At 42.6% G+C, this 15,448-nt stretch overlaps 2 protein-coding genes across 5 annotated transcripts; both read right to left on the minus strand.

Moving 5' to 3' along the window:
* Positions 1–2,431: 2,431 nt before the first annotated feature.
* LOC308165785 (mitochondrial inner membrane m-AAA protease component AFG3L1-like) lies at positions 2,432–12,908 on the minus strand. 2 transcript variants are annotated; one of them, XM_080539941.1, is made up of 16 exons: positions 12,692–12,908; positions 12,424–12,505; positions 11,795–11,895; positions 10,220–10,369; positions 9,925–9,999; positions 9,522–9,646; positions 7,498–7,768; positions 7,218–7,355; positions 6,951–7,104; positions 6,629–6,736; positions 6,368–6,493; positions 5,100–5,210; positions 4,802–4,917; positions 3,793–3,993; positions 3,298–3,492; positions 2,432–3,077 (listed from the first exon to the last, which is right to left on the minus strand). In XM_080539941.1, exons 1-16 carry the CDS (start codon positions 12,824–12,826, stop codon positions 2,850–2,852), a joined length of 2,316 nt encoding a protein of 771 aa, XP_080396067.1. In that variant the 5' UTR covers positions 12,827–12,908; the 3' UTR covers positions 2,432–2,849. The 2 variants fall into 2 exon arrangements, with proteins under 2 accessions (XP_080396067.1, XP_080396068.1); XM_080539942.1 differs by lacking the exons at positions 9,925–9,999; positions 10,220–10,369.
* Positions 12,909–13,145: 237 nt separating this feature from the next.
* Positions 13,146–15,448, minus strand: urahb (urate (5-hydroxyiso-) hydrolase b). 3 transcript variants are annotated; one of them, XM_080539032.1, is made up of 5 exons: positions 15,381–15,448; positions 15,200–15,262; positions 14,557–14,696; positions 14,071–14,206; positions 13,146–13,614 (listed from the first exon to the last, which is right to left on the minus strand). In XM_080539032.1, the coding sequence occupies exons 3-5, from the start codon at positions 14,688–14,690 to the stop codon at positions 13,486–13,488; spliced, it is 399 nt and encodes a 132-aa protein (XP_080395158.1). In that variant the 5' UTR covers positions 14,691–14,696; positions 15,200–15,262; positions 15,381–15,448; the 3' UTR covers positions 13,146–13,485. The 3 variants fall into 3 exon arrangements, with proteins under 3 accessions (XP_080395158.1, XP_080395159.1, XP_080395157.1); XM_080539033.1 differs by lacking the exon at positions 15,200–15,262 and having other exon boundaries at positions 15,381–15,444; XM_080539031.1 differs by having other exon boundaries at positions 15,200–15,410.

Below are 15,448 nucleotides of genomic sequence, written 5' to 3' on the forward strand. Positions count from 1 at the left end.
ATGACTAACACCAGTGACGTATTTAAAAGCCTTGTGTAAAATTTAACACATAAATCATCAAATCTATAACAAATGAAGAGAGACAGCAGACTGACCATGTGCATATGTTGATCACATGTCCTCCAATGACCTCTTGAACCAAGAAGTACTTCTAAAAGTCATTTCATTTCTTTCAAAATAAAAGTTTTGTGAGGCAGTAACACCAATGACATGAAATGTTGTGACCACTCTTACCGCTATATTATTTATAATAAATGTGACATTTGTGTTTACTTGATGACATTTAAAGTAGGTGAAAAATATTTAGTTAAACTCAAAATATGGTACTAAACTTCAATACATGGTCAGAGTGACAAGCAAATTGCTTGCACTTGGTATTTTATATAAATGATCAAAAAACAAATATTGCTCATTACATGACTCAAATATATTTGATTATGATAAGAACAGTGTATATTTATAAAAATAGATATATTACATGTGATCATTACGTCTATTTAAAGTATTTTGATTGCTGCAAAAGTGAGAGACAGGAATGCCACCGTTTCTGTAGAATGACCCACCTATGTTATTACCATATATATATTAATTGTAATTGTCCTGGAAAACACCAAAGTAATTTTGGTAAAAAACAACAAATGAAAAGAAAAATCACTAATAAAAGCTTTGCACTTTGTTGATTCCTACTCTCAATATTGTTTTTGGAACATCTTTCTCCTCAGTCATGAAGGACAAAGGTCCACCAGGTAAGGCTACAACCCCTACTAGACCCCCCGAGCGAAGGGAGAAACACACTGATTCCACAAGATGTTGGAAAGATTTCTTTGAGATCCTGGTCCATGATGACATGATTGCATTGATAGATTTTTTAGGTGCACTTTCAAGCTGTGAATCGCCCGTTCTACCACACACCAAAGGTGTTCTATTGGATTCAGATCCAGTGACTGGGAAGGCCACTGAAGAACACTGAACTCATTGTCATGTTTGTGAAACCAGTTTTGCTTTCTGACATGGCGCATTATCATGCTGGAAATGGCCATTAGAAGATGGGTACATGTGGCCATGAAGGGACGCATCAGCAACAATAGTCAAATAGGCTGCGGCATTCAAGTGATGATTGATCGGGATTAGCAGGCCCAAAGTGTGCCAAGAAAACATTCCCCACACCATTACACCACCTGAAGGTGTACAGGTGTTCCTAATAACATTCTCAATAAGCGCATATTCAACTTCTTTAATCAACTTCGTCTTTTTAGTGAAATACGAAATAATTTCTGTCCTCGAATGAGGGTGCATATTGACTGTGGTAACAGGCAAACACCTTGTGAACAATAACATCTATTCCATAAACTACACACACATTTTAAGCAAACATATACTGTATACAAATAGTTTATAGAACTATTATACAGTAAGCTGTGATCTTCAGTGATGATCATTTATGGAAGACATAGGAGTCCCAGCAAGCCCAGGAAGATATACTGTACAGTTACAGTATCTACAGTATATTATACTCTGGTCTTATAGAAATCCATATGTGGGAAAACTTTTGTGAGACACAAATCGTGAGCAATTTTTAGTTTGATATATTATTAGCGATTGTACGTAAGGTAGGGATGTTACGCTCGACGCAGTAGTCACGACACGGCGTCTATCTTCCGACGCAATGTGCGTCGATACAAATGTATCGATGCTTGTGTCAAATTGGCAAAAACCACGTGACTACTCGAAGAAAGATGCGTACGTCACACGAGCTCATCTGACGCGTGTGTCAATCATTCCGCAGACGAGGCAGTGTTCCAAGTTTGGTACTGCATAAAATGACCATGACCATGACCTGACCGGCAGATGGCAGTATATAACTGCTGTACCACGACCTGACCAGCAGATGGCAGTATAGGCAGTACCATGACCTGACCAGCAGATGGCAGTCTGGAGTTCCTGTATCGATTGCATCGATAGATCGACACTTTTTCCGACACAATTGTGTCGAACGTGTCAATTGCGTCGAAAGCTTCGTTTCCCCCATCACTAACGTGAGGTAGAACTCCCTGGTTAACATCACTGTACGATGTGTTTACGAATCTGTTCAGAAACAGCACAGAACCCGCTTAACACCCACAACAACACATGCCCTTAGCATAGTTAGCATAGCATAGTCTTGTTTCCAATAACTAGGGATCTTACAAGACATTCATTGATAAGCCTAATAAACCACATAAAGTCCTGAAATGATCAATATTTGACGTTATCATTCTCTCATTAAAATATGCTTTACACCTGCAAATGAGATGAATACTGCAGAAGATATAAAACATTACATAAACAAGTACTTACTAGAGGGACAGAGAGATTATATAACAAGCTTTGAAATGAGGGGTTCTTTTTCAGGGAGTACAATAAATCAATTTCAGCAGTCAATTGTACAGGGAAGACATCCCTTTTATTTAAATAAATATGAATATACCAAAAAGCAATCTTTCAGTGCAATCACATGATTTTAAATTGTTTACGGAGGGAAAATTATAACAAATAAAATTCCTAAAAAGAGCAAATCTTTCAATGAAAATGTGTCCACACATTGTGCCTTTTTTGCAGTATATTCCTGGATACAAACTCAGTACCTTGAACAAATATGGCGAATATTAAGGCATTGAAAGATTCCCATTCTTTTTTCTGCAAGTTTGCTCAGAACTCAGATAACAATTACCAGAGGCAACAAAATATGTCCAGGGGGCGCTGTGCACTACGCTAAGTCCACCCAACCCGCTGCCTATAGGCTACGTGAGCAGTGTGTTCACTGAGAATGGGGGTGGTCGGTCGGACGTTGCCTGTCGCTCTGGGTCTGGCTACACGGCCTGTTTCTCCTGCTGCGCCGGGGCCACTTCCTCGGAGCCGTCGCCTCTCTCCTGGTTCCAGTCCTTCAGGCCCTCTGGCAGGCTGGTGTCCTCCTCGAAGCTGCCCGTCCCCTCCACAAACTCCTCGTAGGTCGACTTCTCCTCGAACGGCCGCGGCCCCAGCAGCTCCAGCATGTCCGCCTTGTCCAAGACCTCCTTCTCCAGGAGACGCTTACCCACCTGGAGGGGGGGGGGGGGGGGGGAAGGAGATGGACGACTATATTAGTGCTTGTATTTAACCCTAGAAACCCTAGAACAAGGTCCCAGGACAGTATATGGTTCCTCAAGAAAATCTGGGGGACTGTGTGCATGTGTGCTGCTGAAGAGGGTACATGACAACATCGGAGCACCATATACGTGATATTCATTTTAAAGTAAATGTCATTCTCTCTGGTCTCACCATGTCCACCATCTCTTTCTTCTCCAGGATGAGTTCCATAGTCCTCTGGTAGGCCCGGTCCACCAGCTCACGCACCTCCTGATCTATAAGCTCTGACGTAGCCTCGCTGTAGGGCTTGTCCAGCACCATCTCTCCTTGCCGGGGCAGGTCGAATGACACCTGGCCCACCTTCTCACTCATCCCAAACTGCACTATCTGGAGACAGGAGGAGATAGAGGGCAAACAACCAACATTACAGGTAGTGGACTACTATGACAGATCATGATGACAGGGAAGGAGCCAGTAACATCTTTCTCCAATTTTTTTTCCATTCTTAAATGGAAATTTGCAACATGTTAACCACTTCCCATTCTTAAACACAATGTGCAAGAGATACTAAGTGCAACATATCGTTATAACACTTCGGATTCCGAAGGCGTAAAGGTTACTACAGTATCAACTGTCCCTCTTCTCCACGATGCACAAGCTAAGACGCAGAAGTGCACAGTACCGTACCTGTGCGTAGGCCGACTGGGTGATTTTCTTCAGGTCATCCTGCGCCCCGGTCGTGATCTTTCCGAAGAAGACCTGTTCGGCCACGCGTCCCCCCAGCATCATACACATCCTGTCGAAGAGCTGCTCGCGAGTGTACAGGTACTGCTCTTTGGGCAGGTACTGTGCATACCCTAACCCCTTCCCTCTGGGGATGATGGACACCTAGGGAGGACAATAACTTCATGACCACCGTCTGAAAAGTAAAGCTGCGTTTCCTAGCGGGTTCTGGGCTGGATTGTTTCTGCTGCACTACCACATTTCTAGAAGGCACCGTGGTTCATTACTTCGCACTGCAGTTATTCCATCAGAACAGAATGTACATGTATAAACTCCTCCAGGACATTCAGTAACTGCATGAACTGTATATACAGTGCCCTGCTTAAGTAATGGGACAGTGAAGCATATTGTTTTTTCTTTTGGACCTATACCCCAAAAGATTGCATTTGAAATAAACCTTTATTTAACCAGGGAATTCCTTTGAGACGAGTCTCATTTTCGAAGGAGCCCTGGGAATGCTCACTCGCATTCACATTCACTCGCATTCACTCGCATTCTTACTCATTCATACTGCATGTTTCATTCATGTGGGAGGAAACCGGAGTGCCCGGAGGAAACCCACGCGGCACGGGGAGAACATGCAAACTCCCACAGTGATTACCAGGAGTCGAACCCAGCACCTTCCGAGACCGGGATTCGAACCCAGTACATTGAGACTGTGAGGCAGTGATCTTAACCACTCTGCCACCGTGCCACCCAATTTGAAACACTTACTGTGAGATGAAAGTGTAGATTCTGAACTTGTATTTGTGTAGGCCTACATATTGGTTTCACCATTTAGAAATGACAACACGTTTTGTACATACTGCCCCTATTTCGGGGCACATTTTTAGGAGGAGTTATAATGTTTTGTCTGGTTAGAAAGCCCAGACTTAACAACAATACAAAACTAAGCATTTGAAGAGGGAGTCACCTTTAGTAGTGGGTCTGCGTGTTCCAGGAACCAGCCCACTATGGCATGGCCTGCTTCATGGTACGCTACGGTCTTCTTCTCATTGGGCTGCAGGACCTGGGTCTTCTTCTCAAGACCTAAACAGAGAGAGAGAGAGAAAGAGAGAGAAAGAGAGAGAAAGAGAGAGAGAGAGAGAGAGAGAGAAAGTTGTAAAAAGGCTGACACTGCTGATGTTGCCATCTTCCACTACACCTCCTCCTTATGGTGGGAAAGTTAGATATCAGGGACAAAAGAAGGTGTGAAGACAATTTGCACTCACCTCCAATGACTCTGTCGATGGCCTGCTCAAAGTGTTTTCCGCTCACAAACGGGTTGAGATGCCTAGCAGCAATGAGCGCAGCCTCGTTGCACACGTTAGCTATGTCAGCTCCTGGGGTAATGGGAAGAGAGAGAATATTAAAAACTCATTTACAACACGTGTGTCTTACTTGGCCTACGTGATCTTCTCCTCTCCTTTATGTCATCACTTCAGGATTCCTACAAGTTTCATAAAGTCAAATATTTAAGACCTTTTTATAGCTTTCTTTTTTGGGGGTTCCAGCTTGATTAATTTCCACATAAATAGATGTGGCTGGACTGATTTCCTTGCAGGATCTCATTTTTAAGACCTAGCACCTCGTTTTTAGACCGAATAACTGAAATGTAAGACCTTTTTAGGCCTTGTAAATCGGATTGCTGGATTTTAGACTTAAAGGCTTTTTAAGACCAGCGCGGGAACCCTGTCACTTGCACCATTGTAAGAGGGCTGGACCGAGGAAAGAAAAGACCTGGAAGGCGTTTACTATTGTGCTTTCACCTTCCCTACGCCTTCAGATCAGAGTACATGGAGAAACAGAGCAGAGGACAGGAAGCCACTTTAGACAACTGACTGGACTTCCTGATAAGACCATCTACCGCCTGCAGCTAGTCCAAAATGCCGCTGCCAGGCTGGTGTCAGGCACCAAAATGAGGGACCACATCTCCCCTGTCCTCATCTCCCTTCACTGGCTCCCACTGGCTCCCACCAAATCTGCACCTTTGTTTTTAAAGCTCTCAACAGTCTCGCCCCACCCTACATCAAGGACCTCCTGGACCAGTCTACCTCCTCAAGGCCTAGACCCAGGCTCAGGTCCGACGCCCAACTCAGCCTGAGGGTCCCACGTACCAACCTCAAGAGGAAGGGTGACCGTGCCTTTGCGGTGATAGCACCGACCCTGTGGAACGCGCTCCCTTCTGCCATCAAGTTTGCCCCCACTCTGGACTCCTTTAGAGCCAAGTTAAAAACCCACCTCTTCCTAAATTATATTCCCTAAGTCTACTCCCTATTTGTTGTGAATTGTATGCCTGAGATTTACGTTTAAGTCGTCTGTGTCTGATTGCTTTCTGTGTTCCTTGTCTTTGTCTTTATCTGTTCCTTTACCCGGGCTGCGCCCCGGGCCGATGTAAAAGTTGGATGGGGGGCGCATTATAAATAAAATTAACAATTAACAATTAACAATTAACTGAGAGGCCTACACCAAGGTGTCTCAGGTAAGAGGCTCAACCTGCCTGTGAATCCTGGTGTGGCAGCAGCCATTTTCCTGGCCAGTCCATCTCTGTCCATAGCGGGGTCCAGTTTGATTGGCCGTAAGTGCACTTTGAAGATAGACGCTCTGCCCTTAATGTCGGGTGGACCTGAGAGGAATACCATGGACATGTATTGAATTAATAATTCAACAAATTAATAATTCAACAAATATCCATACAAGTACTGGAACAGTAAGAAGAATTGTAATTGCTGTTACACACATACAGTTCCAGGTTACATACCTATGTAAATCTGCCTGTCAAATCTGCCAGGCCTCATTAGTGCAGGGTCCAAGATGTCAGGTCTGTTGGTACCGGCGAGGACTACTACATTAGTGCTTGTATTAAACCCTAGAAACCAACAGTCGTACGTTATTATTTTAGTGTATGCAATACTGTACTTGATGTTTTAGGGAATCGAAGAGCAGTCTAAAAAATGTCTGTAAATCCTTGGCTAACACCATCAACAGGGAGGGCAGATGAACATCCGGTTCTTGTGGTGATGCCACAAGTCTTTGTCTTTTCCGAATCATGCTTTATTTCCCCATATTTCCCATAAACTCACCGTCCATCTCCACTAGCAGCTGGTTGAGGGTGTTCTCCTGCTCACTTTGGCCCCCGAAGTTACCCCCGCCCCTCTTACGGCCCACCGCGTCAATCTCATCGATGAAGAGGATACATGGGGCATTTTTCCGAGCCATGGCAAACATGTCCCTTACCTACAAGAAAAAAAAAGAGTCAATATGCCTCTAAACACATTTTATTTAAAGGAAAATGTCTTCATGTGGATAGCTAGTTCTAGCGATAGCATTCACTCTGCCTGTGTACTCACCCTGGCAGGCCCAACTCCCACAAACATCTCCAGGAACTCTGAGCCGTTGACTGTGATGAAGGGGACATTGGCCTCTCCTGCAGTGGCCTTAGCCAGCAGGGTCTTGCCTGTGCCTGGAGGTCCAGACAGCACAGCACCCTGACAACACACACACACACACACACACACACACACACACACACACACACACACACACACAGCCCAACACAACCTATGAATATGAAATAATAATAATTATATCTAGAAACAAAAGCTTTCGCCACTGTCCCATCCCCATTACCTTTGGTATCTTTGCCCCCAGGTCCAGGTACTGCTGAGGGTTCTTCAAGAAGTTGACGAACTCCAGGATCTCCAACTTGGCCTCCTCACACCCAGCCACGTCCTTAAACTTGACATTGATGTTATCCTTCATCATCTTGGCTGTTGACTCACTCATGCTGAAAGGACCGCCTTTTCCACCCCCAACGCCTCCGCCCATTGGTCCCCGACGCAGGGTGAAGAGCAGGAAGCCGATCAACAGCAAGGTGGGAATCATACTCATCATAAACGAGCTGTGGGAGGAGAATTTGTTCAGTTATAGAGTGAAATGTTATGGTATATTGTACTGTACCAGCACAAATTGGGCACTTCTATAATTATTTCAGCATTGTCTTTGTTCCACCAAGATACAGACTGCTGGGGTAACTTAAAAGACCTCTTCACAAATAAATAACATGTCAACTCGTGCACAGATGAGGACTTAAAGAGTCTTTAAATATTCCTGTCTTAAAAATAAAATAATAATAATAAAGTATCATAATACATGGTTGATTCAATCCATGTCACTGAGGTGAGTGTGTGTGTGTGTGTGTGTGTCAGGGTTTCCGTTAGAAAAAATTGGCGCCGGTCATCGTGTCCGGGAAGATTTCAATTTACCGGACAAACGTGAGATATTCCGGTCATCATATTAAAATATAATATAGCTGTTTGTCGCGGTGATTACTGCTGTGTAGCCTATATATGCCGTTTAATGTCTATTTCTCATCCGATACGATTAGATGCGAGCTATATCATAAATATAATAATATATAGGCTTTCATGATTCGCATGCGCGCTATGCCATTATGTCCAGCGCTGAACGCGCGCCACACTGGGAACACTGAACAGACTGCATCGATCAATGAACGGACTCCACATTACGTTAACTGAAGTGTGTTAAATAGTTTCACGACAGTAATGTAAGTTTTCTATATTCTCTTTCCAGTTTTACCCTTTTTATCAATAAAACAACGTAATTTCTATAACCACGTCTCGCTGATTGGGAAGGCATTAAGTCTAGCTGCCTGTCAAATCATACTTACTCGGACTCGGGAGTATGAGAATGGGGCGGATGTATCGGGGGGATACACACCCGTGGACTATTTCACCTTAGTGGCACAAATTAAACTCTAACACTATAGATAGACTAAATTGAACTAAAATGATGGACACCGACTGAATAACTGAGTGGGGGGAAGACAGGTCTCAAATGTGGAACAATTATAACATTTAATACATAAAGATAAAACATACACAAATATATAACATTGATATCCCTAAACTCAAATGTAGTGTGGTATTGTCAACCTAATATAATCAATCCTAATCTAATGGTGGGGATGTTATACTCTGAATCTCCCGACTCAGGGCTGGAACGGGCACGGCAGGCTCAAACAATGAACGGGGTTGAGATGGCTAGCGTCCTTTACTAGCCGCATCTCACGACCCTCGGTGGTCATTCACTGTGCTCTAGCACATCCAAAACACGCAGAACAATAACCTTGACTCCGGTCACTGCAGTGGTTTTATTTAGACTAGATCAAACTCAATTAACTGACTAAACTACTCGCGCCGTTGAGAGACAGGGTTGCCAGATGGGGGGGGGGGGGGGTTACCGCCGAATGGGCTACTGGGTTTAGCGGTTATTTAGCGGACTAGTTAGGCTGTACATTGTCAATCCCATCTGGCAACCCTGCCGCTGTTTGTCATCGCGTAGGCTAGTCTACACATTAATAATAAAAGAAAACATATAGCCTATATATTCGTCTTTTTTAATGTAGAAGGAATCAGAATATTTGACAAATTAATTTTAGCAAATTGTATTCAAATTGTGCTTAAAGGGAATTATTTTCACCGGACATTTATGACCGAAGAGGTTTAAAAATGTCGGACTTCAGCAGATTTTATCGGACAAAGACCGGTAATTACCGGTTAACGGAAACCCTGGTGTGTGTGTGTGTGTGTGTGTGTGTGTGTGTGTGTGTGTGTGTGTGTGTGTGCACTCACCCATCACTCTCTGAGCTGTACACCACAGCAGCCCTATGAGAGGGCTCCAAACCCAGCTCGTAATGGGCAGCTTCCAGGTTCCTCTCGAAGGTGTCCACACTGCCAATGTTGAACCACACATAGGTCTGGAGAAGACAGAGCAATGTACAACATGTCACAACATGTCACTAGAACTATTCAACAGAGTTATAAAGACATGGATTTCATTCTATAATGTAACACCTACATGCATTCACATCACAACATACTAACTCCTTCAATTCATCGAAAATATTCTATTAGGAATTGTTATTCATCCGTGCTGGGATAACTCCTTAGTTATACAAGTCAGGTAGCACAATCTGTTGTCATCATAAGTGAGCATTTTAGTTCCACTTCAAGAGGTTTGGCCACTTTCACATACCCCATCTGAGGTGTCTGCTCCTGGTATTAAAATGACTCGCACATACTGTTTGTTGACCACCTCTAAACGATCAACCTGTGAAAAGAAAATAACAGACAAAGCTTCACAAAACCACACAAGGAAGATTTATCACGATGCATCGTTGCAACTCCTTTAAATACACATTTACTTATACGCACAGGAGTGCATATTAATAAACAAAACAAAGTTCTCATCACTTTCACATTACAATTGTGTCAATTGTCAGTATGTTTCCACATAAACATTTCACGGAACTCTCTCGTCTCATTCTCACCAATCCTCTGCCAAGGTAGCGGTGAACAAAGTCCTTCCAGGTGATCTCCTTGCCTGTGTCTCTGAAGTAGTAAAAGAGTAAAGTAGAGGATATCCCGGCAGCTAGCACTGCCATGTAGCGGAAATCTTTCTCATCCCATGGGAAATCCCCCTAGAGGTAAAGGGACAAAGAGAACCATGTAGAGATCCAGAGAGTGCCAAGTTACCAAATCCAATCTAGGAAAAGTGTGGCAACCTTAACCGCCAAATGTATGAATATTTTGACAAATAACTTGTTTGATTTGACCAACAGCAACCTGGATTACATTTTCATGATATGTCTTGAATTGAGGGAAATGTTCAACTTCATTGACACTGTGACCAAACATTACCAGTATGTAAATCTCACCAAGGGATGTGATATTAAGGTACAGCAGCAGTAATAGTTGGTTAACACTACGACAGCCGTGCCTATTTCACCTACTCTAAAGGCCCTTGCACACCAATGCGTTTTTTACGTGCGTTTTTTACGTCCGTTAAAAAAATAAATTAGAACTCATGTTGTGTCAACCACGCTTGCACACCAATCCGTAATTATTCGTCCGTCCCCCAAAAAAACGCAACAGGTTCGATTTTCTGCGTTTTTCGCATCCGTCAAAAGCCTTTTGAGAGTTGTTATTGACCACTCCGCCATGGTATAGACTGGGACACATCGTCAAATTAGAACTGTAGGACAGTTGGATTAATGCTTACAGAAGTACATGTCTCAAGTATTATCTCGGCGGTTAGTCGAGTGAAAGAAAAACATACAGATGATAATTCACACAATATAATACCACGAAAGCGTATGGCACTAAACAATAACATTCATTTGGGCAGCATCACTAAACAATAACATTCATTTGGGCAGCATCACTAAACAATAACATTCATTTGGGCAGCATCACTAAACAATAACATTCATTTGGGCATTTATTGGCAGGTGAAACTCCCCTTGCTGCCGACGAGTTCTGAGGATGGGGTGGATCCAATATTTCCTTTTCCTATTTTCAAAAAGTGAGAGGAGCACAAAATCATCCTCACTGCTTGAAGACTCCACTCCATGTTGCGTATTGCGAAAGGGTTAGGAGAGGAGAGGAGAGTAACGCAACGGAAAAAACGCAACGGACTCCGCAACGGACCGGTGTGCAAGGTCTCTGTGCGTAACGTTTTTTTCGGATGACGGATTTAAAAATACGCATGCGTAAACGCACGCATTGGTGTGCAAAGACCTTTAGAGCCGCCTCAGGGGTCTAATAGACCCCCTCTTTAGAAAGGTAATCTACTACTTACACACAAAGATCACTATAGGGCGCTTCTTGTAAATTAGCCTGCCTCCTACACAGAAAAACTGCAAAATAGCTTTATACTAGCTTATCCTGATGTGATTTTGAAAATGTAAGGATACTGGGCGGTAGAAAGCACAAATCTAAGAAAAGTCATGAAAGGAGGGTCCTGAAATTTGATCGAGTGCAAAGGCATACATTTTATTTTTACTCACAGGGTCACCGTGACCCCACCGTGGCTGTTCTAGTGTTAAGGCTATTCACATACACACCTTCTGCATACGGCTCCACCAATCTTTCCCTCCTCTTTTCCCTCCACCTCCACCTCCACCTGCTCGCCCTCCACTGGCACGAGACTCTGATTCCTTGCCATCTGCCAATCAAAAATGGAAAGGATTATGGATTATGAACTGTCAGTTCAGACACTGGGATAGCAGAGCCAGTAACATCCTACAGTATCAACTTTGGCAGGGTACCCCCTCGTGCCTAGCAGCAGTCCAGACAGAGGAGTGACCTTCACTCACTACCAAGCAAGATCAAATGATGACACCTGAACTGTAGGTACAGTTAAAAGTCCACAACACAGTTGTAGAGGGGATGAAGGAATTCATTCATTCATTCATTCTCGCAAATACAGGAAATTGACTTGGTGTGGTTGGTGCATAAGACATAAAGACACAGACAACAATATTTTTAAAAATCTAATAATTATGTAATAAACAACACTATAAGCAACATTTGATACACTGTGATGTTCCCAGTAGTTGCTGGCTTATATAACAATGTACACATGTGGATGTTGTGGTTATATAGACAACATCCAAAGGTATAAATCATACTGTACATAGAGGCCTAGTCACAGACAGAGGAGCTAGTTCCTAAGATGACTCGTTGGTTTTACCTTTTGGTGGCTCGTTGGAATAAAGTAGAGTTGAATAGATCCCACGAGATGACAATAATGTATTTGGTGTCAACGCAGTATTCTGTGGAGGAAAGCAGGAAAGTACACCATTATAGCATTGCTGCTAAATCTCTCCATCTCTCCATCTCTCCATCTATCTATATCATGTCATATGATTGTGACTTGTGACAATGTTCACTGAACACCAGCATATTGGGTAAGCTAGCGTGCTCATGCTGGCTGGTCACATAACCTAAGACAACCTTACTCTGAGTGCAGGGGAGCCACGGTGGCCCAGGATAGAGAGGTGCCTCGCTGCCCCTGAGGTCCGTCCCCAGGCAGCTCTCACTGCGATCCGAAGAGGCCAAGCAGCCGCCGAGAGAAGCCCCATCATCTGAGCCATCCTCCCGCTGCCAGCTCACGGCTAATCGTATAGAAATACTCTAAATGACATCAGTTACATCAGCGATCACTTACTGCTTTTGGACCACAACAGTACAAGAATGTCATCTGGTGTAAGGCCATAGAGGACCAGGTAAGAGAACTAAAATGATGCCTGCACACAATGTGTCGTGTAATTCAACATTTCTTCGTAAAATAGTCTGTTGTGATGTACCATTATTTGCTAAATGTGATAATATTATTAAACCACATGAATTTAGGTGTGCATTTTCAATAATTACAAGTGTACGCGTTTGAAATCTTTTTATTACATTCATGCGCGAATAGGACGACTTTTTAGGTCCTTCAGCGGAGGACGATCTCGTTCCTGATTGGCTAACACATTTTTCTCCGAGGCACTTGCAAGTGCGTGCAACCAGCATACGACATTGACAGGTTAAAGAATCCAAATAATAATAATAATAATAATAATAATAATAATAATAATAATAATAATAATAATAACTTTATTTGTATAGCGCTTTTCCTGCAACCGTTATCAGTGGAATAATTATGTTACAAAGTCTAGAACTTAATGGAATTGTGACTTTTTCAGTAACTTAGTTCACGTCAGTTGTATCCTTAGGCAGCCATGGACAGGACAGAGGAGTTGCATGTAATTTATAATTTTAATTTTAATTTGTTTGCATGTCTCTCTAACTCTCTAACCGTATAGGTGCTGTAGGAGAAGCGGCTCAGGAGCAGCGGTAGATGGAATCTCTGATCTGGGTTGGTTACAGTGAAGACGATCTAAAAAATAAAAATAAATAAAAAGTTTAGTTGCCAACCTCTAAAATGCTGCAAAGCTTCAAAATTGATTTGAAAGGTCCCAAAACGGGAGCCTGTGTGAGGTCTCCAGATTGCAGATTGGAGCCACCTTGAAAAAAAAAAAAAAACTATGATTTGATTAACCCCAGTTAACCCCATCTTCAGCATACAGATCTAATGTTTGCATTCCACAGATAGACCATCAACCCTAGATGTAACATAATATGATACATGTAGGGTTGATGGTCTATATCTAGGGAATAAATGTAAATATATATATATATAAATACATATAGTTATAAATATAAATATATAGAGTTATATAGTTATAGGCTAAGTTATATTATATCTACAGTGTGTGCAGGTGCTGCCAGATAGCCTATTAGTTCTTTTTCCTAACAAACAACACAACACATGTGGTAGTCTGGCTGACCTCACCTCAACATAGGGGTAGAGGGAGGTCTGACCCAAACTCTCCCAATACTGGCTGGTTTCAAAACGCATCTTGTACATCCCAGGCGCGAAGGCCTCCCTGGGGATGAGTCCTGGGCAGCGGCCATCTTCATCTGTGGTTCTAAAATGACAAACTGTTGAAATATTTGCATATTGTAGCCTTTAAAAAAAAAAAAAAAAATGAGTAAGGCTACCTGTCTGTGTACATATTATACACATACGTGTATGTGTATAAGTAAATCTTCATGAATTTGTCAACCCATCTGTCAACACATGATATTGTATTGTATATTGTATTGTGAGAGACAAGCAGCGATAATAACGTAGCATTTATTTATGGCTGTCGTCTACAGGAGCCTTCATTCACTATGATTGGCTGTGATCTTGGCTATTACAGAGACAACCCAAAAGACATGTTTCTGAACATGAAGAGGAGGAGAGATCAATGGGATAACAACATATTTACTCTACCCCACAGTAATCAGATTCCAGATGATCAAGTCTGAGTCCAGGCAGTGTAGACTGAGGGCTATGCTGGCCCCTGGGACACCATCACCAGTGTTCAACACATGGGTGGTCAGGGGGCTATCCTCAAGTTTGGACATCTCTGACTGTGGAGAAAGAGGCAGAGTAGGTCGAAATTGGCCAAAGAATTATCACTGCAAACGTTGCTGAAATGTTGGGAATGATCTACTGTACGCAAGATGTAAGTTCACCTATGTGCATGCATTAAAAGCAGTGCAGTGTATTTACTGTCTATGACATCTGTTGTGCTCAAGGAATGACATTCCAAGCGTTTTTTTAAACATGATTTGAAGCTATAAGCGTTACATCATGTTAACAGAGTAAATGACCGCACACATATAAACAATGTACAATGTAATACGGTCTTAAAAGCTTTTGTTGATGTTGATGATGTAGTAGGCTATTTTGTGCTCTACTGTCAGTATGCAATGTATATTTCATTATTAAAATGAATGTTCCAAATTGTATGAAAATAAATTGTATTTATTCATACACTTTTTTGAAGTTAGCTACACCAATGTGAACACCCTCAATCAGTTCTTAACACAAATGCTTGCATACAAATAATGGCAAACTGGTGCGGTAATACCTGATGATTAATAAGGTGGTTTTCTCCTGAAGCAGTCTCAAATTCCTTGTCGTGGAGCTGGAACTGTTCCCAAGTAGTGCCCAAGTCAATCAACAATGAATCCTTAGAGACCGCACACGGGTGGATTCGATGCTTGACTATTATGTGTAATAATAAATAATCACTGAATATTCCTACTAACCTTTAGTTTGATTGGTAGGCCCGCTCACCAGAACACGGCCAAACAAGACAGGCACATTTGTTTTTCTT

This window comes from Nansenia antarctica (assembly GCF_963989245.1).
Source record: "Nansenia antarctica genome assembly, chromosome: 9".
In the NCBI taxonomy this organism is placed as follows: Eukaryota; Metazoa; Chordata; class Actinopteri; order Argentiniformes; family Microstomatidae; genus Nansenia; species Nansenia antarctica.

Coding starts and splice junctions, on each gene's coding strand:
- urahb (XM_080539032.1), bottom strand. CDS start 14,690: ATGTCCAAACTTGAGGATAGCCCCCTGACCACCCATGTGTTGAACACT. Junction 14,207..14,556: donor TGGAATCTGATTACTGTGGG/GTAGAGTAAATA, acceptor TTGTCATTTTAG/AACCACAGATGAAGATGGCC. Junction 13,615..14,070: donor CCCTCTACCCCTATGTTGAG/GTGAGGTCAGCC, acceptor TTTATTTTTTAG/ATCGTCTTCACTGTAACCAA.
- LOC308165785 (XM_080539941.1), bottom strand. CDS start 12,826: ATGGCTCAGATGATGGGGCTTCTCTCGGCGGCTGCTTGGCCTCTTCGG. Junction 12,506..12,691: donor GTGGCTCCCCTGCACTCAGA/GTAAGGTTGTCT, acceptor TTTCCTCCACAG/AATACTGCGTTGACACCAAA. Junction 7,356..7,497: donor TGGGGGCAAAGATACCAAAG/GTAATGGGGATG, acceptor GTGTGTTGTCAG/GGTGCTGTGCTGTCTGGACC.